This window comes from Delphinus delphis, chromosome 6 (genome assembly GCF_949987515.2).
Source record: "Delphinus delphis chromosome 6, mDelDel1.2, whole genome shotgun sequence".
Classification (NCBI taxonomy): domain Eukaryota; kingdom Metazoa; phylum Chordata; class Mammalia; order Artiodactyla; family Delphinidae; genus Delphinus; species Delphinus delphis.
Window position 1 is genome coordinate 6,519,032 of NC_082688.1, and position 24,639 is coordinate 6,543,670.

At 53.3% G+C, this 24,639-nt stretch overlaps 1 protein-coding gene across 1 annotated transcript in view; it reads right to left on the reverse strand.

Annotated features, from left to right (window-relative positions):
- Positions 1–597: 597 nt before the first annotated feature.
- Positions 598–24,639, reverse strand: part of PRRX2 (paired related homeobox 2) — a 46,984-nt gene continuing 22,942 nt past the window's right edge. Inside the window, exons 2-4 of the mRNA XM_060013279.1 lie at positions 3,053–3,240; positions 2,023–2,201; positions 598–1,030 (exon numbers count right to left, since the gene is read on the reverse strand). Of these exons, the coding sequence (XP_059869262.1) occupies positions 895–1,030; positions 2,023–2,201; positions 3,053–3,240 (503 nt within the window). The 3' untranslated portion in view covers positions 598–894. The remainder of the gene's footprint in view (positions 1,031–2,022; positions 2,202–3,052; positions 3,241–24,639) is intronic.

Sequence of the window (24,639 nt, forward strand, 5' to 3'; positions counted from 1 at the left end):
GGCCGGCTTCAGACCACTCCCCTCACCCCACAGTTTTCTGCACATTCCTCATAAGTGATATCAGTGCCTGGTGGCACATGTGTCTTCTGTCACCCCCAGTGACCATCTCTGAAACGGTAGGTTGGAGGACTTGGAAGGTCTCTGGTGGCCCTGTCTGTTAGGACCACCTGTCTGTCCTGTGAGCCCACCTGGGTCCTCCACTCTGCACCCCGACATTCTGGGCCATCTGCCTGGGTCCCCCACAGTCAAATGCCCAGGGGACCCCCAGCTTCTGCATGCCCAGCAGCAAGGGATTTAATTTTAGCGTCTGCCTCCACACACCCTCTGCTCCTGCCATAGGGCAGGGGAGACACTCCCTGCACAGAGAGGGTTCGGGTCCTGGCCAGGGTCACACATCGGGGTTTCTCCCAAACACCCGGGTGTCGGGGTTCCAGGGCAGGTCTCTGTCTTCCTACCCGGCTCCCCACCCCTGGGGCTCTACAGGGTGATGGAGGACTTCCTGCAGAAAGAGGCACACAGACGAGGGCAGCTGGCCCCAAAAGGCCGTCCCTTCATTGGTTTGCTGCCCTTGTCCGCCCTGCCGCAATCTTTTGGGGCTTAAAAATTTTTTTTTTTATTTCTTAAAGACAACAGCTTTTTGGCTTTAATACACAAAGTAAGTGAGGTCCTTGGTGAGCCGCTGCTCCAACCTTCCAGCCCAGCACCTCCAGGGTCAGGGGCCGCAGTCTCCAGTGGCCGTGGATGAAGGGCTGAGCCAGGCTCTGGGCATCTCAGCAGCCTCTTGGGCTCAGAAGTCCGGGCTGAAGAGAGGGGCCAGGAGAGCCCACCCAGCCTGTCCAGGGAGGCAGCGGGGAGGCAGCCAGGGAGGCAGCGGGGGCCTGGTGGGGCTGGCTGTCAGTTCACCGTGGGCACCTGGCTATGATGCAGGCTGAACTCCTTGGCCTTGAGACGAAGGCTGGCGATGCTGTTGGCCATGTTGACCCCCGGGGTCGCAGGGCCTGAGCCTCCTGGGCTGTATGGCGGCACCGTGCTGGGGGTGACATAAGACACAAGGACATATTGCGGTGGCTGGAAGACCGCCGGGGGCCGGCCACCTCTGGCGGCCAGTCTTGGATCCCAGCCTCTGGTCTTCCTGCCTCCCCTCCCCAGCTCACTCGGCTGGGAAGCCTTCCCCTGGGGCTACAAGACTGGGGGGAAGAGGCAGAAGTGCCCACAGTCAGCCCTGGGACATGGAGCCGCCCCCGTAGGCTTGTGGTCCTTCCTCGCTGGACCAGGAGCTTCCTGAGAGCGGAAGCTCCTGTTCACCCCTAGCGCCTGCCCTGGGCCTGGCACACAGCAGGATGGGGCTGGGATGAACGCACACCTGTATGGAAGGAGGCCTGTTGGAGGTTCTCCCGCCCCAGGTAAGAGCACGGCATGGGGGGAGCTGTGAGAGCTGTGAGGCTAGCGTGGGCATCACTAGGACTCAGATCCCACGACCCACCGGCTCTTGCCTCTCACGAGACCATGGCTCCAGCAGAGCTGCTCGCACAGACTCAGGGGTGGATGGCACTCCCTGGAGTTGCGGGGTGCAGAAACCCAACTCGCCAGCACCTCCTTCCCCTCCCTTCCTGCCCTGCCACCTTTCCCCAGCTTTGACCGGGACAAAACTGCCCCAGACTTTGACTCTGGGGCCCAGCCAGGCCCCTGGGACAGGGAACCACTCCCTCGGCCCCCCGGCCTCTCTCCGGGATGGTGGCCGAAGGGTGCTGGGGCGCTCACGCCAGCCTAGGGATCTGCAGGTTTTCAGCTTCCTCAGGACGATGTGGGTTCTCCACTCCTTCCCAACAGGCCTCATTTTCTCGCCCCTCCACACGCTCACACGCTTGCCCACACACCCCTTGGTGCCCCCCAGGTCCACGGGGCACCTGGGCACCTTTCCTAGCTGTCTTCAGATCCTCAAAGGAGTCTGGGCCCTAAAACACCCCATGGGGTCCCCTGGTTGCTTGCGCCCTCCCGACCCAAAAGGGTTCCCGCTCTCACCTGTAGGGGGACGAGGCCGTCCAGGAGAGATAATCGGGGCTCAAGGCAGTGGGCCGGGGAGCCACGGGCTGCTCGATGGCGGCTTCCTGGCTGTAGGACTTGAGCAGCGAGGCTGAGCGGTTGGCCAGCATGGCCCGCTCGTTTCGGCGGAACTTGGCCCGGCGGTTCTGAAACCAGACCTGGGGGCGGGAAGGAGGGGTGAGCGGGCTGCTGAGGGGACCCAAGTCCTTTTGCACCCAGCATGTGCCTGCTCTGCCACCCATCCTGCACTGGCAGCTTCCCCTCTCTGAGCCTCAATTTTCTCATCTGTAAAATGGGGGTGATAAACGGTGCCTGCCGCTGGGTAAGTATGTGTTGGAGAATGTGCAAGTGGATGAATGAAAGAATGAATAGATGAGCATTTAGCTGCTGTGAGGTTGTAATGAGAGAGGTGCATGCTGGGCACTCAGCTCAGGGCTGGCACGGAACAAGCACTGAACACTTTTTTTTTTTTTTTTTTTTTCGGTTTGCGGGCCTCTCAGTGTTGTGACCTCTCCCGTTGCGGAGCACAGGCTCCGGATGCGCAGGCTCAGTGGCCATGGCTCACGGGCCCAGCTGCTCCGCGGCATGTGGGATCTTCCCTGACCGGGGCACGAACCCATGTCCCCTGCATCGGCAGGCGGACTCTCAACCACTGCGCCACCAAGGAAGCCCAGCACTGAACACTTTAAAACGACTTTTATTTATCCAAACTCCATGTGCCAGGCACTGCTGTAAGCTACAAAGATATCAACTTCTTTCATTCTCGTAAGAACCCTATAAAACAGACCCACGTGATCCTCATTTTACAGGGAGGTACCTAAGGCACAGAGAGGCTGAGTAACTTGCTCAAGGTCACACAGCTGGTCAGTGGCAGGGCTTGGATTTGAACCTCAGCCCTCCTGGCCTCAGATGGTCCTGCTCTGAGACACCTCACCTTGGCAACTCCTTAACCCTGGGTGAGTGGTGGCTGCACGCTCCCCCGGGGGGCCCACGGATGGGCAGCACTCACCTGGACACGCGCCTCGCTGAGGTTGACGCGCCGGGCTAGCTCCTCCCGCACGAAGGCGTCGGGGTAGTGCGTGCGCTCGAACACGCGCTCCAGCGCCTGCAGCTGGCTGCTGTTGAACGTGGTGCGGTTCCGCCGCTGCTTCTTCTTCCGCTTGGCGGCGCCGCCGCGCCCGGGGCTGGGACACTCACCTGCGGAGGGGTCCGAGGGTCAGCGGGGCGGCGGACAGCGCGCAGTGAGTGCCCGCAGGGCCCCCAGCCCGGAGCTGCCGAGATGATCACGACTCAGGCACCAGCTCAGCGATGTGCTCTGAGCCCTTTCCCTGTGTCTCCCTCTGCTGATGGATGGTGCAGCCCGAGAACAGGAGCAGCTCCCTTTAATTCACGCCTTCATCCATCCTTCATCCACCCATCCATCCATCCATCCATCCATTCTGCAACACATTTACTGAGCACCTACTGGGTGGTAGGCACAGGGTTAGGACCCTGGGGACATAATGGTGAACAAAAGCAGCCAGGTCCCCATCCTGTGGAGCCCGGGGACAAGCACCCACCGCCATGAGGGACAACTGACCTGGTGTGTGTGTGGGGGGGGGGGGGGGCGTGGCCGCTGGAGATATCTACGTGTCCTCGGCTCCTAGCTCAGGCTCTGGGGCATGGTAAACCCTCCACGGGTATTTGTTGTTGAATTATATTAATATATTAAAAAAGAGCAGTGAGAGTCACAGTTCCAAGGGTCCACTGCAGGCACCCACAGGTCAACGGATGCTCACAGGAATAGACAGGTGCTCTTCATGCCCCATTTACAGAGGGAGAAGGGAGGGGGGATGTTCAGCTACTATTTATTTCCACATTTCAATTTTACCCGAGGGCTGAACTGCTGACCCTTCCTCCTGCAGGGTCCAGCTCATTGTTCACTCCTCCAGGGAGCCCTCCCTGACCACCTGAGTCCACACGGAATCCCCTCTCCTCCACTGCACTCACCCAGCACTTAGAACCAACCCTGTCCGGTTCAGGGTCTGGTGTACCTTAATAAAAAAATGTATATTTTATGGATAAATAACAAGGTCTTACTATATAGCACAGGGAACTATATTCAATATCTTGTAATAAACAATAATGGAAAAGAATATGAAAAAGAATATATATATTTAACTGAATCACTTTGCTGTGCACCAGAAATTAACACAACATTGTAAATCAACTATACTTCAAAAAAAAAAAGAATATTTAATCAAACATTAAAAAATCTGGATCCTTAAAATTTGTACGGAGACACAACAGACCCCGAATAGCCAAAGCAGTCTTGAGTGAAAAAAACGGAGCTGGAGGAATCAGACTCCCTGGCTTCAGATTATAATACAAAGCTACAATAATCAAGACAATATGGTACTGGCACAAAAACAGAAATATAGATCAATGGAACAGGATAGAAAGCCCAGAGATAAACCCACTTACCTATGGTCAACTAATCTATGACAAAGGAGGCAAGGATATACAATGGAGAAACGACAGTCTCTTCAATAAGTGGTGATGGGAAAACTGGACAGCTACGTGTAAAAGAATGAAATTAGAACACTCCCTAACACCATACACAAAAATAAACTCAAAATGGATTAAAGACCTAAATGTAAGACCAGACACTATAAAACTCTTAGAGGAAAACATAGGAAGAACACTGTTTGACATAAATCACAGCAAGATCTTTTTTGATCCACCTCCCAGAGTAATGGAAATAAAAATAAAAATAAACAAATGGGACCTAATGAAATTTAAAAGCTTTTGCAAAGCAAAGGAAACTACAAACAAGACTAAAAGACTTGTTTGTTGTTTCCAAATGGGAGAAAATATTTGCAAATGAATCAACGGACAAAGGATTAATCTCCAAAATATATAAATAGCTCATGCAGCTCAATATTAAAAAAACAAACAACACAATCAAAAAATGGGCAGAAAACCTAAATAGGCATCTCTCCAAAGAAGATATACAGATTGCCAACAAACACATGAAAGAATGCTCAACATCATTAATGATTAGAGAAATGCAAATCAAAACTACAATGAGGTCTCACCTCACACCAGTTAGAATGGGCATCATCAGAAAATCTACAAACAACAAAGGCTGGAGAGGGTGTGGAGGAAAGGGAACCCTCTTGCACTGCTGGTGGGAATGTAAATTGATACAGCCACTATGGAGAACAGTATGGAGGTTCCTTAAAAAACTAAAAATAAAATTACCATATGACCCAGCAATCCCACTTCTGGGCATATACCCAGAGAAAACCGTAATTCAGAAAGACACACGCACCCCAATGTTCACTGCAGGACTATTTACAATATCAGGTGATGGAAGCAACCTAAATGTCCACTGACAGACGAATGGATAAAGAAGATGTGATACATATATACAATGGAATATTACTCAGCCATAAAAAGGAACTAAATTGGGTCACTTGTAGAGATGTGGATGGACCTAGAGACTGTCATACAGAGTAAAGTAAGTCAGAAAGAGAAAAATAAGTATTGTATATTAATGCATATATGTGGAACCTAGAAAAATGTTACAGATGAACCGGTTTGCAGGGCAGAAATAGAGACACAGATGTAGAGAACAAACATATGGACACCACGGGGGGAAAGTGGGGTGGGGGGTGGCGGGATGAATTGGGAAATTGGGATTGACATATATACACTAATATGTATAAAATAGATAACTAATAAGAACCTGCTGTATAAAAAAAAAGAAAACAAAAAAAAAGAAGGAAAAAAACCCTCAGTGAAGGGTCCACTTAAGATTTCTACACTATTGTATGCACACTTTACCTCAAAAGTAAGAGAGAAACATAAATAAATATTAAATTTAATTTTTTAAAAATCTGGAGATTTCATGTAAGGAAAAAAAAGTATATTTTAATAACCAAATAATGTCACTGCTTGTCGCAGTAACAGATTCAAGCAACACAGAAAGGCACAAAATAAAACAAACTACTCCCTTCTCCCGACTCTGCTCCCCAAGATTTACAAAGTTACAAATGTGTATTTAAAAAAATTTACAAGCATGAGATCACGCTGAACACATTGGTGCTGCAACTTGTCTCTCTCTCTCTCTCTCTCTTTTTTAAATATTTATTTATTTAGGCTGCACCAGGTCTTAGTTGCTGCGTGCATGCGGGATCTAGTTCCCCGACCAGGGATTGAACCCAGGCCCCCTGCATTGGGAGCTTGCATTCTTACCCGCTGGACCACCAGGGAAGTCCCCAAACTGAAGCTTGCCTCTTCCTATTTAATTTGCTCCAGAGATCACTCCACCTGGCCCAACAAACCCAGCCCTCTTTATTTGCATTAATTTCCATATTATATTTTCCCTCTTGTTCTCTCCCTCCGCATATCAGAACAATTTTTAAATTAGCCTTTGCTCTATCCTTCCAGCATTGCTTTTTAGAAAAATATATATATTATTTATTTATTTATTTATTATTCACATTGGCTGTGCCGGGTCTTAGCTGCTGCATGCGGGATCTTTGGTTATGGCATGTGGACTTCTAGGTTGCAGCATGTGGACTCTTAGCTGTGGCATGCATGCGGGGTCTAGTTTCCAGAGCAGGGATCGAACCCAGGCCCCCAGCATTGGGAGCGTGGAGTCTTACTCACTGGACCATGAGGGAAGTCCCCAGCATTGCTTTTTGCAAATATTTTTTTCAAGTATAATATTTTCTCCCCCTCTTCTATTGAAAGATAGCAGACCATGTACTGTTGTGTATCTCCCTTTTTTCCCACTGAGCAATATATCCCAGGGATTCCTCCATCCAGTGCAGAGAAGTCCTGCATGTACCTTCTCACAGCTCTGTATCACTCGGTTGTGCGAATGTACCGTGGTTTAGTCAACTAAAACCAGAGCCCTGTGGATGGGCACGTAGTGTGTTTCCAATCTTTTGCAATTAAAGAATGCCACAATTAATAACCTCGTGCAAACATGATTTTCTATTTTTGCCAGTGAATATTTGGGACACATTCCTAGAAGTGGGATTGCTTGGCCAGTGAGTAAAATGCTAGATGTGGCCAAATCCCCCATAACGCTTCCCAGCAGCGGTGGACAGGAAGGTCAGTTTTGCCCACAGTTGGGCCAACAGGATGCATTGTGAAACTTTTGGATTTGGGGCCACACCTTGTATTTTTGCTTCCCCAGTTACACATTCCCTTTATACGTGCTATGTTCTTCACACGATGCTGAGAAGTTGTTCAGCTGAGCATCTGGAACATTCCAGGCCCAGCCACGGATACCACTCAATCCTGGCTTTTGAATGAGCTCCCAGGTTAGCAGGGTTTACTGACTCTTGAGCAACCGGCTGATTTGATCGGAGGCTAACTTGTTCCATGAGCCTGGTAAGTAATTGCATCGGGGGTAGTGTGGGGGGCTGTCAGGCAGGAATCAGGCAGGATGCCCGGAAAAAGATGACCTTACTGGGTTTGGACCAGTGGTTCTCAACAGAGGGCAATGGAGCCTCCAGGGGACATCTGGCAATGTCTAGAGACGTTTCTGATGGACTGGGAGAGGGGGCGCTCCTGGGATCGAGGCAGAGGCTGGGGATACTGCTGAGTACACTTCGATGCACAAGGAAGGCCCCGCGTCAGGGAATTCTCTGGTTCACCGTGTCCATAGTGCTGAGAGAGAGAGAGGCCCTGGTTTGGAGGGAGGGCCAGTACGTTTCCCCTTTGAGAAGTACTGCAAACGTGGGACACATCTGGGGGTGGGGTAGGCAATGGCAGGGGACACGGAGCGGCCCCGGGCGAGCTGGCCTCTTCTCCTGGACCCGCTTCAGTCTTCACTCCTCACCCCTTTCCTCCAAGAAAAGGTGAAGATGGATGAGAATGTCTGGTGCCAGTGAACGTCTCTCCACCCCCCGCTCCCCACCCCCTCGAGCTGGAAGAAACCTTAAACTGAAATAACAAGGGCTGAGCGCTGAAAACCTGTGTGATCAAGAGCCTGAGAGCGGACAGAAGCTTCTGGAACACCAGCCATCGCGAGCCGATTTCCGCCCCCCTTCAGGCAACACTTCTTGGGCACAAACCCAACGCAGGAGGCATTTCAGCCAAAAAAGGAGAATTTTTCAGGAAATTTAGCAATTCAAAACTGAGGGTGTTGAAATGAAAATCATTTTGCAGCCTCGGCCCCCTCCAAGTGGGCGCCGGAAGAAACAACTCTGCTCTTTGGCCAAACTGCGTGGTGCCTTGGAGGTGAAACCCTCACACAAGGGCGCTTAACACCCCTCCCAACAACCCCAGACTCTCTCCACCCCTGACACCAGCTAGTCTTCACTGGTCTGGAGTCACATCTCCCTGGGGGTTCCCATCAAGGCAGCTATGATGGGATGCGCTCAACAAAAGTTGGTTTGGGGGCTTCCCTGGTGGCGCAGTGGATAGGAGTCTGCCTGCCAACGCAGGGGACACGGGTTTGATCCCTGGTCCGGGAAGATCCCACATGCCACGGAGAAACTGGAACCGCGCGCCACAACTCCTGAGCCTGCGCTCTATAGGCTGCGTGCCACAACTGCTGAGCCTGCGTGCCACAACTACTGAGCCCACACGCCTGGAGCCTGTTGCTCCGCAACAGGAGAAGCCCCCGCTCGACTAGAGAAGGCCCATGCGCAGCAATGAAGACCCAATGCAGCCAAAAATTAAAATTAAATCTTTAAAAAAAAAAAAAAGGGCTTCCCTGGTGGCGCAGTGGTTGAGAGTCCGCCTGCCGATGCAGGGGACACGGGTTCGTGCCCCGGTCCGGGAAGATCCCACGTGCCGCGGAGCGGCTGGGCCCATGAGCCATGGCCGCTGAGCCTGTGCGTGCGGAGCCTGTGCTCCGCAACGGGAGAGGCCCGCATACCGCAAAAAAAAAAAAGAAAAAGTTGGTTTGGGCAGGAGGGATGCCAAGCGCTCTGTCTGCTTCCATCCACTGGATCCTGGCATCTGCCCTATGAGGCACTGGCCCATTTCACACACTGGGAAACTGAGGCTCTGAGAGGTTCACCCAAGATCACACAGCGGGGACTGGAGTCCGTGTCTGTGGGAAGGCTCAGGCGGCCCGGGTTGTGAGCCTGTCTCCGAGGGGGCCGCCTCCCTCGGTTCCCAGGGAAGGTGATGCGGGGGTCTGTCACACTCTCCGCCCCAGCTCTGGGAGACACCATGGATCATGTCATCTCACTGGTGCGGAAATGCCCCCGAGTGTCCTTCCTATAGCCCCTGGGAGGAAGACCTCACCTCTGGGAGCCCTGAGGGACAGCGGCTTGCCCAAGGTCACACAAAGTTCCTGGAGGAGCTGAATTTAACTCAGTGCCAAGAGCATAGTAATCGCTTGATACATGTTCGCTGCTCTTGGCATTCTTCCTTGTGTGCAACCCTCTTCCCGCCTGAAGACAAAGATCTTTCTCCCTCGGCCCCGCCCACAGTAGAAAGATGGTTCCAGTCCCTGCTGTGGGCAGAGGCTGGGGAGAGGCAGCCGAGGTTCAGGAAGGTTCATGCAGCGTCTTGGAGGTGACTCAGGACTCGAACCCACAGCTTTGGACTCAGCCAGGGCTCTCGGGCTGGACTCTGCTTCCCAGCAGATGTGCTGGATGCTCGTTACCATGAGTTCCCGAATCACCCCCTGAGAAGTGGATGGTGGTAGGCGTGTGTCCTCTGGGGGTTCCACGCTTGAGCTTAAAGCATTTGGAAAATAAATACTCTTGAAGCCTCAGGCCGGCGAGTACTGGGGCCAGCTCCGTCCAAGTCAGGGCTGTGCCCAAAATTTCCTTTTGTTCCGTAAAAATTCTGCTTTCCTCTGGGATTGAAAATAAAGCCTGAAACCACCTCCACTTACGTGGGCTGTTTAGGGGCTATTGTGAGGGGCAGGGATCAGGGAAGAGCAAAACAGCCTCACGTAGGGGAGGCCAGCCATGCTCTCTCCCTTATTACATTACAGTGAAAAAGAAGTGACTGGCACACAGTTTTCTGCCATTAAATTATTTCACACATACAATTTACTTGGCTGACTTCAGGCCAAAGACATTTAAAAACTCTGCTCTCGGCCAAATGATCAAGTGTTCCTGGCTCCCTCTCCTGCACCCATGGTTTTTCTTATTCTGTGTAATTTAAGGGTCTAAATAGTCTGGAGGGAATTAACTGCAAATTCTTCCTAAGACAAATAAATCCGGCCTCTTCGTTTCTGCCTTTCTCAAGCTGTTGAGAGACACTCTCTGTTTGTTTTTGCTTCAAATAGTCAAGTTTGTGCCTGACCCTGGGGCCACGGCAAGCTCCAACCCAAATAAATAACTTTTATTAATTAGCATTTATTCTGACCGAATAAGCAGCCTCCCCCCACCCCAAATGTGATCTCTGCCAACACGTTCACAAAAATAAACAACGCGTCCCCAGGACCTTGACGTGGATTTAACAAATTAACACTGGGCCTTGGTCAAAGGAGCTTCGAAGCTGCAGAAATATTTACAGCCAGAAAAGTCTGAGGAAGGAGGTGGAGGTGGGGAGCACAGAGAGGCTGCCCCCATCCCCAAACACCCGGGTCTCTTGGTAGAGACTTGGGTTCCTTTGAAAGACCCCTGGGAGAAGGGCTCCGACAGGGATTCTGGAAACGGTGTCCCTAGCTTCTGCGAGGCAGCATCTCTGGCTCAAATGCCACCAGGAGAGACTTGGGGGAGAATCTCACCTCCTCAGATAGGAAGTGAGAGGCAGCACAGGCGGTAAAGGAGCCGGGGTCCTGGTTTAGGACCTGAGGTTGGCCCTGGCGCACCAGCGGCGTGGCGGTGGATGAAGGCTTTATTCTGTCCCAGCCTCGGGAATTGCGCTGAGAAATGGAAGTAACAGGAACCACCTCATCGAACCCTCACAACCGTCAGACCTGCGTGCTCCTAGCCTGATTTTACAGACGAGGAAACTGAGGCACGGGCTTAAGCAACCTGCCAAATCCATGTGGCCAGTCAAGGCTGGAGCTGGGACTTAAACCTGCGGATTGGCATGGAGCCCAGGCTTTTAACCAGTTTGGCATGGGCGGCCGGCCCTAAGAGTACCCCCAGGTCTTCACGCAGCGAGGTTCTGGGGGTCTCTCCAGGGGCTTAGGGTGAATGGGTCAGCCAAGAAGAGGGGGGCTTAAGGCAACAGGAGCATCTCTAGAGCTGGGGTCTGTGCTGGACACAGGGCAGGGGTCTGTCAACAGCATGCAGGGTCGGGTAGCGTCGAGGGGGTGGGGCATGTGAGACCTGTGAGGGCAGAGCCAGGGTCACACCTGGCCCCAAGTGCGTCACCCACATTGGAAGGAAGAAAGGAAGGCTGGACAGAAGGCAGGAGGAAGGAGAAGCAGCATGGAGCCTGCAGCCATCTGGAGAAGGGCGCCTGGGCTTCCGGGGAGCTTCCCCAGGAGGCCAGCTCCGCCCCAGCCAGAAACTCAAACAAGGAGCTAAGAGCTGCTTTCATGTTTGGACAGGCTGGCTCAGTCCAGGACACTCAGGGACCAGGGCTAAGGCACAAAGCGGGGTGAGATCACACAGGTGGACTTCCCAGTACCACCTCCCTGGAGGCCCCCAGCAACCTCAAGATGGGCGGCAGGGATGCCTCTGCCTCACAGAGGAGAAGAGGGAGAGAGGCCCAGAGAGGGGCTAGGACCTACCCAGGGTCACACAGCGAGTGAGAATCCTCCCCCTGCCAACCCCAGGTCCTTTCTTCTCTCCCCACTTGGCAGAGAGAACGGAGGGAGGAGATAGCCCCAGCCTCCAGCCCAGCCCTGGACAAACTGATGGTGAACATGACAGAAGGATGGGGTCTTTGTCTTGAGGGTTTTGGGGCTCTGTCCACTGGATGGGACCCCTCAGGCCCCCTGGGTGGGCAGTGGCAGGTCGGGGGGCTGGGGTGGTCTCAGAGCTGTTGTCCCAGGTTCGCAGCCTCCCTGAGGTCAGGATTTACATTGAACAAGCACATCCTCTCCCCTGAGGATCTCTGCCCGCTCCTTTCGTGGGCTTGCGACTTCTCTCTGCCTCCCTAGCTCACCTTCAGGTCTCAGCAGAATGCCGCTTCCTCCAGGAAGCCATCCCAGATCCCTCATCATAGCTCTGTCACGTTGCAGCATATATGTAGGGTCATTTGTCTGGCAGGGACTGGAACTTACTGTTTTCTGTCTCTCTGGGACCTGTCACAGGGCCTGGCCCAGGGTAAACTCTCCACAAATATTTGCTGAGTGTTGAGTGAGTGAATGAATGAAGAGATGAACAGACAAACGAGGAGGCCCTGAAAGAGCGTGGGAAGACTTCAGAGGCTGCCCCGGTCCCGGCCTGTCTCCAGGGTCCAGGTTCTTCCTTATGGAGCCATAGAGACCTGGCCAGGGCTGAGTCATGACAGCATGTGTCACAGGGCAGGAGGGAGGGGCTTGGGGCAGTGGGGGAGGGGAGTCAGCCACCAACACCCACTGTCCAGCTGCCCCTCCAAGGATGTTTCATCTCACTCATTTTGAACAAAAACCCAAGGTGCTGATACATTTTTATAGCTACCAGTCTAGAGAAGGAGAAAATATCTCAGGAAGGAAGGTGAGGAAGGAAGACACAGCGGGGCCCAGGGAGTCAGAGAGGGTCCCCTGGGGCCCTAGCCATGTCCCCATGATCTCACAGGCCTCAGACAGCACGTAAGAACCCAGGGTCACGGGCCACCTCAGCCTGGGACTGCTGCGCCCCCCACCCCCTCCCAGCCCAAGGCCAGTAACCAGTATGGGTATGAGGAGGCCTCTGCAGGCTTGGGCTAACCCTGGAGTCTGGAGGAGGCCGGGGGAGGCCCCTGCATGTCCTCTCGAATCCTCAGCAGGGTCCTGGAGGGAGCCGCAATGCATCTGGGTCTCTCTGGGGTCTAGAACCTCTTCCGTACACGCACTAAGGACGTGGCATGCTGCACACACTTCCCTCAGGCCACTGGACGCCCCCAAGAGACCTCAGTGGAGGGGCCAGTGTGCCAAGGTGACTTGCCTTACCGGAGAGCAAGAGTTCCTGCCACCTCAGGGCCTTTGCACATGCTGTTCCTGGCCTAGAGCACTGCACCCCTTTTGCCTGGCTAATGTTTCCCGGCCTTTAATCTCAGACTAAATGCCCTGTCCTGGAGGGGTCTTTCCCAGCCCTCAGACCAGGACAGATCTCCTTGTTACAGGCTCCCGGGCCCTCCTCCCTCCCCAGTACATCTGTAATTAAGTCATTCTTCTGTTTTGGTTTTCTGCTTCATGCTTGTCTCTTCCATTCCATTCTAAGCTCTAGGAAGGTGGGGGCTGGGTTTGCCTTGTCACTGCTGTATCCCCAGGACTGGGCAAGTAGTTTGTTTTCAGAAATATTTCTGAATGAATGACTATATAGATGAAGGAAGCCCTCATTCCAAAAAAGGGATGAAAGTCTCAACTTCCAAAGCCAGTTCCCCTTACCCTCAAAAGGGCCAGACAATGGTTTCTTAGACATGACAGAAAAAGCACAAGCAATTAAACAACAAAAAAAAGAGAAATCGGACTTCTTCAAATTTAAAACTTTTGTGAACACCATCAAGAAAGTAAAAAGACAGCCCACAGAATGGGAAACCTATTTACAAATCATATATTTGATAAGAGACTTGTATTTAGAAAATATCAAGAACTCTTGTAACTAACTCAACAATAAAAAGACAAATAGTCCAATTTAAAAATGAGCAAATGATCTGAATAGACATTTCTCCAAAGAAGATATACAAATGACCAATAAGCACATGAAAAGATGCTCAACAGTATTAGCCATCAGGGAGATGCAAAGCAAAATCACTGTGAGATACAACTTCACACCTACTAGGATGTCTAGAACCAAAAGGCAAATAATAACAAGTGGTGGAAAGAATGTGGAGAAATCAGAACCCCCAGGCACTGCTGATAGGAATGAAAAGTGATGCAGCCACTTTGGAAAACAGCCTGGCAGTTCCTCAAAATGTTAAAAATAGAGTTAGCATATGACCCAGCAATTCCACTCCCAGTTGTATCCTCAAGAGAAATGAAAACATATGTCCACACGAACACTTGGATACGAATGAATGCTCATAGCAGCAATACTCATAAGAGCCCAGAAGTCGAAACAACCCAAATGCCCATCAGCTGATGAGTGGGTACCCCAAATATCCGTACAATGGAATATTATTCGACTGTCAACAGGAACGAAGTCCTAATCCATGCCACACCATGGATGACCCCTGAAAACATGACGCCGAGTGTAAGAAGACGGTGCCACTGACAAAAGGGCACCTGATGTGCAATTCCACTCATATGAACTGTCCGGAATAGGCAAATCTATAGAGACAGAAAGTAGATTAGTGGTTGCCAGGGACCGGGGGAGGGTGATGGGGGTGGGGTGAGGGGGTGAGGACTAAAGGGTGCAGGGTTTACTTCTGGGGTGATGAAAATGTTCTAAAATCGATTGTGGTGATGGTCGTACGACTGAACAGACCAGAAATCACTGGATTGTATGCTTTAAATGGGTGAATTGTATGTGATGTGAATTAAATCTCAAAGTCGTCATACAAGAAGAACACAGAAAAAAAGGGAGGGGGTAGAGAGAAATACTGGGATTGGCTGAGAATAGCAAGGAAGGGAGATCCCGGGAATGCTTGGTGGGGATGTGACCGGGAGTGGGGAGGACAGAGTCTCTAAGGCCCAGAGAGTGGCTCAGTGCTGCCTGGAAAGCCCCAAAGCCACTCTGGGTCAGGGTCTTTGGGAAAATGCTCAGTAAGACAGCTGCCACAAGGCGGGGGCGGTTCTCCGGACAGAATATCTCCACGTGGGGGCTGCCACCAGGGGATGCATGAGGCCAAAACTTCTTCAGAGACCCAGGAGCCTTTGAAAAATGTGATCATTGGGCCCAAGTAGGGAAAAAGGGATGAAGCTACCAGGCAGAGAACATGTGTGTCCTATTCTTAGGCACAGAGAAGGGTGGGAGGTCCAAAGCCAGATACCCCTGACCATCTCAAAGGCTCTGGGGTCCCCGGAACCTCCCCTGCTGCCCCCAAAACCTCTGGGTCCGGGGCCTGATCACCTCCCACCTCAGCATTCCAGGACCCAGAAGTTCACATCTGTGGTCAGCCCTGTCTTCTCTGTTCCCGACACCCCCAAACCGAGCTCCAGAAAGTGGGGGCACAGGGCTGGAATGGGGGTACAGGGGATTGGGAGCCCGGGAACCAATCTGGAGGAAGAGCAGCCCTTTGCTTAAAATTTGGCCTAAGAAGGGGGCTAGCGTCTGTCCCGTCTGGTTTTAATCTAAGGTTGGTGGCCAAATGCCAGATTTATTGTAAAACCTACATTTTAATAAGGGGCTGGTATCTGGAGGAAAGTTCATTAACCATTTCCAGACCAGGGGGAAGTCGCTGCTCAGGGCTCAGTGTGGGGTTTCCTCTCCCAGCTCTGAGCTCCTGGGCCTCTCCAAGCCCACCGCCAGCACCTGCTGGGAGTCAGGGCGAGGGCTGGGGGTCGGGCGCAGAGAAGGTCCGATTTCGTGTGGCTTGGTTCTGAAACAAAGCTGCAGATGGCTCTGGGGATCTCAAGCCTCTTACGCTTGTCTTCCCAGGACTCAGTCCTGAAGGATCCTTACAGATTATCTGTCAAAGACCCTCACTTAAAAAAAAAATTTTTTTTTATTATTATTTTTTTTTTTTGGCCACGCTGCGTGGCATGCGGGGATCTTACTTCCCCAACCAAGGATCGAGCCGTGCCCCCTGCAGTGGAAGTGCAGAGTCTTAACCACTGGACCACCAGGGAAGTCCCCAAAGCCCCTCATTTTTGCCGATGGGGAAACTGAGCCATGAGGAGGGGCAGCGGCTTAGCCAGGGCTCCCAGCAAGGCAGCGGGACCCCAAGTTCTGTCCACTGACGTCCAACCCCTTGAGAACACACATTTTTCTCCTTCCTGCTCTCTCTCTGTTTCTGGGTTCCCTGGGGAGGGGCGTGCAGGAGCGCCTCCCTGACCCAGCAATTGGGCACGGTTGGCAGGGGGCGGGGCAAACCAGCAGCCCAGCAAGAGAGCCGATGGTTGCCTCCCCTGAGCACCTGAGCTTGAGGAAAACGTTACCCTGTGTGTCCTCGGTCAAGAGAGTTCCCTTCTTGGGCCCTCGGTTTCACCATCTGTGCACTGGGGCAAGTACAGTATCCTGCCTCCTTCTCAAGCTGACACAGAGGATGGAACAGTCCAGGGCTTTCCCAAGAACATGCTAAACGCAGTGGGCCACACAGATGCCCACTACCCTATTACTTTTCTTTCTTTATTTTTGTGGCCGCGCTGCACGGCATGCGGGATCTTAGCTCCCCGACCAGGGATCAAGCCCGTGCCCCTTGCAGTGGAAGTGTGGAGTCTTAACCACTGGACCGCCAGGGAAGTCCCCTCACTATTACTTTTCCAAAATGAAACCTAGGCCGTGGCTCATTGGTTCTCCCTCCATTTCAGTCATGAACCCCTTGAGGAATCTGAGGAATGCTACGGACCCTTCCCCAGAAAAACACAGGTGCACATAGAAGTTTGCATGTAACTTTGTTGGCGGGGAGCGGGGGGTGGTTCACAGACTTTCTGAATCGTGCGCACAGACCGCCACGCTAAAAAGTCAGCCTTTGTGCCCCAGGAGAACCTGTCCCTTTGCCCCTGTTTCACCTTGGGGTCCCTTGCACAGCTCCCCCCAGATAGCAGCTGAGATAAAGGCAGTGCCCATCGGCTCCTCTTCCGAGGTTGGCGGGACCTCCCCTGACCCCAGCTCTGGGCTGATGCTGTAACTCCCAGAGAGGCTGACCTTTAAAGCGTCACCGCAGGTTTTTATGACCCATCTGAGTTCCAGGCACGCTGCAAGATGTGAGTTTGAGGTTCAGCTCAGAGAAGCTCCAGGCTGCCTGAGTGTTTCTGCTGCCCTGCTCACCACAGTGTGGGCATGTGGTGAGGACAGGACCCCCACTTCCCACCCTTTTTTTTTGGCTTCCATTTACTGAACTTTTATTGTGTGCCTGGCACTGGGTTACAAAGCCCTGCCTTCTCCAATGCAGAAGGCACTGTTACTAAGCCTTGTTCTCAGTCGGGGCCAGTGAGGTTCAGAGAGGTGAAGTAGCTGACTCAGGTCACACAGCCAGGCAGTGATGAAGCGGGAGTTTATGTCCAGTCTGTCTGTCCCCTGAGTGGCTGGCATCTGGCAGTGGAAGCTGCCCTCATTAACCATTTCCAGACCAGGATGAAGTTGCTGCTAAGGACCCACTGTGGGTTTTCTTTCTTCCACTTAAGAGCTCCGGACCTCTCACAGCCCACAACCAGCACTTGCTGGGAGTCAGGATGAGGGCTGGTGGCTGGGTGCAGAGACCACTCCAATTTCCTGTGGCTTAGCTGGCCCCTCTGTTCTACTTGAGCAAATCTGGGTGTTCTGCCCACACTCCCCCCCCCCAACAGGCTCATGGGCCCTGGTGCCCTCAAGGCTGACTATCCCCTGCTGTGTGTCAGCCGGGTGGGCGCCTGTCTGTGTTCCCGGCCTCCACCAGCCTCACCGGCAGGGTGCACCCAGAGCTTGGGCACAGAGCCATCTGTGACATCTCTAACTGGTTCCAGTCACACCCTCAGACGACAGTCAACCCTGACTCCAGAAAATTCTCTATTGCAGTGAGTCATAATCCCTTTCCCTGTGGGTCCCCCAGTTTATGCTCCAAGCGAGGGACAGCACAGGGGACTCTTCCCCAGGGCCACCTTGCTAACGTTTGAAGGCAGCTTTTCCAATGCCTCTCCTGTGATTCTGGGACCCTGCCCTGCCCCCTCACCACTCCAGTGGCCTCCAGGGGAGGGGCTGATACCAGATCTTCCAGATTTCTCAAAGGGTGACCACCGACCCTTTGCTTCAAGACTCCCTGGGAAGCTCATTAAAAAGGGACATTGTGGGACTTTCCTGGCGGTCCGGTGGTTAGTACTCCATACTTCCACTGCAGGGGGCACGGGTTCGATCCCTGGTCAGGAGCTAAGATCCCACATCCCACGCAGCGCGGCCACCAAAAAAAAAAAAGAAAAAAAAAGGGACGTTCCCATCCCATCTCCAGGGATTCCGATCCAGCAGGCCCAGGGTCAGCTGAGGGTCTGCAGCCCAGTCTCCCTCACCTGCAAGGTTATGAACCACGGGCTTCAGTGCAGCAAACAGAGGATGTCATGACTCGACATGAAAAGTGCCGATCCACCAGCTAGCTCTACACTGGTCCACGCAGCTATCTAAAGTCAAATTTACATTGATTAAAATGAAATAAAAACATAAATCCTGTTCCTTGGTCACACCAGGCACACTTCAAGGACTCAACAGCCACTGTGGCCAGGGGCTGCCAGACCGAAAAGCACAGATAGGGAGTATTTTCCTCATTACAGAAAGTTGTATCAGATAGAGCTGCTCTAGATATTCTCATTTTTCTTCTTCTTTTTCCTTTTAAAGGACAGGGAAGAACAACAAAGCCCAGCACTGAAGGACTTTTAAAAATTTTTATTTATTATTTTTTTAAGAAGCAGGTTCTTATTAGTCATCCATTTTATACATATTAGTGTATACATGTCAATCCCAATCGCCCAATTCATCCCACCCCCCCCGCAACTTTCCCCCCTTGGTGTCTATACGTTTGACCTCTACAACCGCGTCTCTATTTCTGCCTTGCAAACCGGTTCGTCTGTACCATTTTTCTAGATTCCACATATATGCGTTAATATACGATATTTGTTTTTCTCTGTCTGACTTACTGAAGGACATTTGAAAGGAGAAAAATCATCCCCAAATCCCACCATGCCAGCATATCTATTAAATTTTTGGCAGACTTTTGGACCCATGTCCACACGTATGCAGTTCACACATGAGTCCACTTACAGTGTGCATGAATATCATTTCCTTTTTTGGATGGGGCATTAAGAGGCCACCATTAAGATCAGACACACCCAGGGACAGCATGTTTGGTTGAGCGGGTTGTGCACTGCACAATTCCATGGCAGCATCCCTATAGACTACAGTGTGACTGGTGCCCCCTATAGCTATGCAGTGGATAACCTGCTCATTTGTGCCTCTCTCTCCTGGAAATAGCCGCATTCAAGTCCTGGCTTCACCACACACCAGCTACGTGAGCTCTCTGGACAAGCGGCTTCACCTTTCCGAGACTGGGCTTCCTCACTGTAAATGGGGCTGGCAGTACCTAAAGTGCTTAGACAATGTCTGGCACCTAGGAAGTGCTCAAGTAACATGAGCTATTATGTGGGTGACCGGTATTCCCTCATCATTTCACGGAGCAGATTCAATGTGACAGTTCAGATAAAGTGTTTCTTGCTGTGGGTGGCATGGACCAGGGCTGAGCGTGTGTTGGATGCTCACTTAACCTCCACCCAAACCCCAGCTGCTTCAGTGGAAGGTCTTACAGCCACACCCTCCCCTGTGCCAGGACTTTCTGGGTTCTTTCTCGCCACCAACTCAGTCAGAACAGGCTCCCCAACAAAAGCATAAAAGGTGATTCACCCAGCACAGTGTTACAAACCAGACTCCGGAGTTAACTTTCCCGGGTTCATATCCCAGCGTCACTGCTGTGTGATCCTGAGAAAGTTACTCCTTTTCTGTGCTTGTTTTCCCATCTAGAAAATGGAGCTAATGACATCTCCCTTATAGGGTTTTTGTGGGGATTAAATGAGTTACCATAGGTAAGGTTCTTAAAACAGTGCCTGGGACACGGTAAGTGCTGAACCACCTTAGCCATTGGTACATTTACTTGGAGTCAGATGGGTCTAGGTTTGAGTCCCAGACTTGCCATATAGTGGCTGTGCTGCCTACTGGCAAGTTCCTTAACCTCTCTAAACCTCGTGTTTGTATCTGTTGAGCGGACACTCTGACTGTTAAGAGGACCAGGGATGCACTGAAGCCTTGCTCCTAAACAACAGCTTGTAGGACACTCTTTCCCCAGAGCTGTCCCAAATGTGCCCGAGGAATCCGTCCTTCACGAGTGCTTCTGTTGAAGCTGGGCTGGATCAGGCAGGAAGCCCTGCCACAGTCACAGACTGAACTCGCCTCTTTAGTATCAGTGCCTGGCACATAGTAGGTGTTCAATAAATACTGAACAAATACATATATGGTTGACTGAACGGAACTTGGGTCCCAATGGGGAGGTAATTTCAATTCTCTGTCCATCCAAACATGTGAAGACTTCCATGCACTATAGACTGGGTGAACTGTTACAAGCTTTCCCACTTCCCTGATCCTCTTATCTGCAGAAATATATTTACTTTTTTTTTTTTTCTTTTAAATTTAGGGGTCAGAACACGAGCCAGAGAAATCTCCTCTGGAAGGGAAAGGCTTCAGCCTGGTGCTCAAGGCCAGAGGAATGGGGGCATCATTCTACCGCTGGGGGGCGGGGAGGGGAGAGGCGGGTGGGGGGAGGGGGGGGGGAGCCTGGGCTGGAGTCACAACCGCTGAGACTGCTTGGAAGGAAAGGGATGGCTGGACTGGACTGGAGGGGCAGGCGCCAGGCTACCCTGATCCCCTCTCCAACTGGGGCCACCACCCTCCCTCTTCCTTGAGCCCCCAAACGCTGAGGCAATTTGATCCCAAGCCCAGTTTTGTCTCCAGAGCCCAACAGCCTGGGTTGGAATCCCACCTCCTCCACTTGCCAGCCCCGTGACCTCGAGCCTGTCACTGCTCCTCTCTGGGCCTCAGTTTCCTCCTCAAGAGGGCGGGTGATGGTCCCCACAGGATGCCAGCGATGTCAGAGGGCGCGTCCATCGCAGCACTGACAAAGGGCCAGAGCTCTGGCCGCCAGGGCTGAGCCCTCTCCATCCTGAGCCCCTGGGGACGGCACAGGCGTCTAGGGGGGACTAGCCTTTCAGTGTCTGATGTTTACGAGGCCGACCTCCTCTGCCCCCACTCTGCATCTCAGCTCCTCATTTCCAGAACAAGGAAGGCTGGCAGGGCTGGGAAAACCCAGTCTTTCCACAAATCTTCAGAGGTTTTCTAAGAGACACTCTTCTAGAAAACACGGGGCAGAGCTGCAAACCGAGGGAACCGCCCCCAACGCAAAGGCCCTGCGTGAGGCCCCCTCCGCTGCAGCCAGAAAGGGCTGGCCCAGCCTGACAGCACCGCCCTGCCCTCTGCCTGCTTTCTGCTCTCAATTCCGCCTCCATCTAGTGGTACCAAACCGTCGCCTTTCCATGCCCCCACCCCCCTTCTTCCTAACCTCTCCTGCTGGGAGCCCAGGCACTGAGACCGGGGAGCTCTGGGGGCCCAGCTCCCGTTGCTCCCTTTACAGGACCCCGGAGGAGGCCCAGAGGGGAAAGCAGAGCACCCCAAGGCTGCCGCGGCGTGAGGTGGGGCGAGCGGCTGCCCCGCAACCACGGCTGGGGACCGTCCTGTGGTTGACGCAGATCTGGGGCCAAGCTGGGACAGGCCTCAATGAAATCCTTGTATTTCACCCGCCGTGGGTGAAAAGCCCCCTTCCGAACCCAGGCGTTAAGAAGCCGCCAACCCCTACATTTCCTTTGCCCTATTTCCTGCTCCCCTCCCCCCATTTTGGCATTTCTCGGTATGGCCCGAGCTCCTCATCTTAGGGGAAGCTTTGACTCAGAACTTTAAAAAATCTTACACACAAACTTAAGAAAACAAACTTGGGGGCGAGGCTGGAAGAGTCTCCGGCCCTTGTAGGGGGCGTGGAGGGGCTGGGCTTCCCGAGAGGGATCCTGCCCTCGGGGGACCCCACCCGCGGGAGCCCAGCATGCCGGGGCCACTTTCCCATACTGGCGGGGCACTGTCGGCGCTGGCTAGTGGGCGGGGGTGGGCGCTTTTCCACACCCGCGGGTCTGGGGTCGGCCCCGGAACCCCGGGGGTGCCCGGCGCGGCGCGCCAGCCGCCGCCCGCCCCGCCTGGCCATGTGCGCTCCAGCCCGTGCGTGCGAGCGCGCCGCGCCGGTGGCGGCCAGAGCGGCGCCGCGGCACATCTGGTTCCAGGCGAGCCTCTGGCGCCTGCCTCGCCGCAGACCCGCGGCCCAGACACACAGACGTTAATAGATCGGCGCGCCCAGCCCCGCGCGGCCCGCGCCCGCCGCCGCCAAGCCGCTCAGCGCGAGTGAGAGGCGGCCGCCCGCGCGGGAGGGTGGGCGCGGTCGGAGGGGTGGGCGCGCGGCGGGTGGAGGCGGGGGCGCAGTGCCCACCCTCCATTCCCCCTTCCAGCTGCCTCCTTCCCCAGCCCACCCCTCCCCCAGGCTCCGCTAGGTCCCGGGCTGGAGCTAGCACTGGCCTTTCCCAAACTGGGAAGCCAAGTTCTAGGAAATCCAACGCCAGTTAGTAACAGAGGCAGTTCCTGTTTACCCGGCGCGTACCACTGGCTCAGGGTTGGGCTGGGCGCTGCCCGGCGCGTCTCCGCATAATAACCCTATGCGACAGGTACCCTATGCGATGGCTGCTACCATCTCCCGTTCCCATTTCACACTCGGGGAAACTGAGGCTGCAGAGGTCCCTTGCCCAAGATCGCACAGCGAAAAGGCAACAGCAGAGCTGGCGTTCAGCTGCACTGTTGGACTTCAGCCCTCAGGCAGCTCCACACACCTGGGACCCAAGGCCTCCCAAAGCTGACAGCAACACACGCCTTCGTCTGGGGCGCCCTCCCCTCCTTTTCTCGGAGAACCTCTCCTCATCTGCACCCCTGGTCCCCTTAGCTGAGGTCCTCCGACCCAGGCACTTGGGGGCAGTGAGGCTTCCAAGGGACTCCCAGGAATCTGGGTGGATGCTTTCCCTTCAAAAGGTTCCAAGATGGCTGCTTATTCCCAATCGCACCCCACATCAAACCCTGAATCTAGAGGGTAAACTCCAGGCCTACTCTTTTTTTTTTTTTTTTTTTTTTTGCGGTACGCGGGCCTCTCAGTATTGTGGCCTCTCCCGCTGCGGAGCACAGGCTCCGGACGCGCAGGCTCAGCGGCCATGGCTCACGGGCCCAGCCGCTCCGAGGCATGTGGGATCTTCCCGGACCGGGGCACGAACCCGTGTCCCCTGCATCGGCAGGCGGACTCTCAACCACTGCACCACCAGGGAAGCCCCAGGTTTACTCTTGATCCAGAGAGAGCTGCTGTGTGGTAGAAACTCCTTTTTATTATTCAAGGCTATAGGACGTGCTCTACTTCTGAAGGGGGCTATGATCTTTAGGACCAGCCCGCATACCAGAATAAAGGGTTATTGGTCTGAGGGAGCTAAAGTGGGTTGGTGAGCCCAAGTGGGTTTTGTCTTTCTTGTTTCTTTCTTTCTTTCTTTCTTTCCTTTCTTCCTCCCTTCCTTCCTTCCTTCCTTCCTTTCTTTCTTTCTTTCCTTCTTTCTTTCTTTCTTTCTCTTTCGTTACTTTCTTTCTTTCTTTGTTTATTTTAACCACAGCCTTTAGCCCCTAAGGGCTAAGCATGTGTACTTGCAAATTGCAAGTACTGTGTTGGGTCCAGGTTAAGTTTTAGCCTACCCCTCCTCGGAGGGGACTTTATAAGGACAGGGGCCCACATCAAAAGTGCCACACTCAGCCTTAAACCTGAAGAAGAGGCTTCTTCTGAGATGCTTATATTACAGCGGAGGAGTCCTGTTCAGAACTTTCCCATTCATACCCTCTGAATTCACTTGGGGGGCTTATTAACTCGGGCTGTCAGAAATCCTGGGTTTTAGAACAAAACCACACTTTAAAAATTCCCAGGCCGAAGGTAATAAGCTCTGTAATGGCCTCTATGGACATGCCCAGGCACTGGAAACCAACGGGGAAAGGAGTATTATTACTTACCAGCCGAGTCGCACAGTAAAGGTTGCCGACTGGGAGGTGGGGGTCTGGGGAAGAGCAGCACGGTGCAGGAAGGGGCGGCTCAAGCCAACTGGGGGCTCCTGACTCAGCTCCCAGCTCTCAGTCCCCGATCATGGTGAGACCTGCCCCTTCCCCGGGGGGCTCGGGAGGGGGTGAAGGCCAGGCCACTGGCCAGGACTGACACTGGCTCTGATGTGTGAAAACTAAACCAAAGAAGCACACTGCTCAAGTGGAGCCTGGAGCAAGTGACTGAATTTGGAGGGAAGCCGGTTCTACAAGGCAGCTGTCCCTTCTGCATCCCTTCTCCCTACAGAGGCAGTTGCTTCTGTTCCTAGAGAGGGCTTGTGGCAATTTCTGGTCACAGAACTCAGTCTCCTTGTCTTTCCTTCCCCCTCGCTCCCCCGAGTCAGAAGCTTCTGCAGGGAGTGCTGATTGCAGGCACTCTGTCCACACTCCAGGGCTGGCGGTGGGGGAGGGAATCCTGGAACTTCGAGAGCAGCCCTGATCTCCATGAGGCCCATGAGACACTGAAGCTTCCAGGCCAAAGGCCTGGCCCAGCCCGGAGGGCTTTGCTTGACCACACAGCCACGTGCAGACACCACAAGGGTTATCAAAATCTGCAAGGGGCTCCCGCAGCTGCCCTCCACGGAGCCCCCTATGGGCCAGGCACTTTACACGCATGACTTTGTGGAATCCTCACACCTGCAACCTTAGGAAGCAGGTATCATCAGAGGAAGGCACAGGGTCTGAGAGGTCTAGTAACTTCTCTAAGGTCACACATCCTACTGGCGGA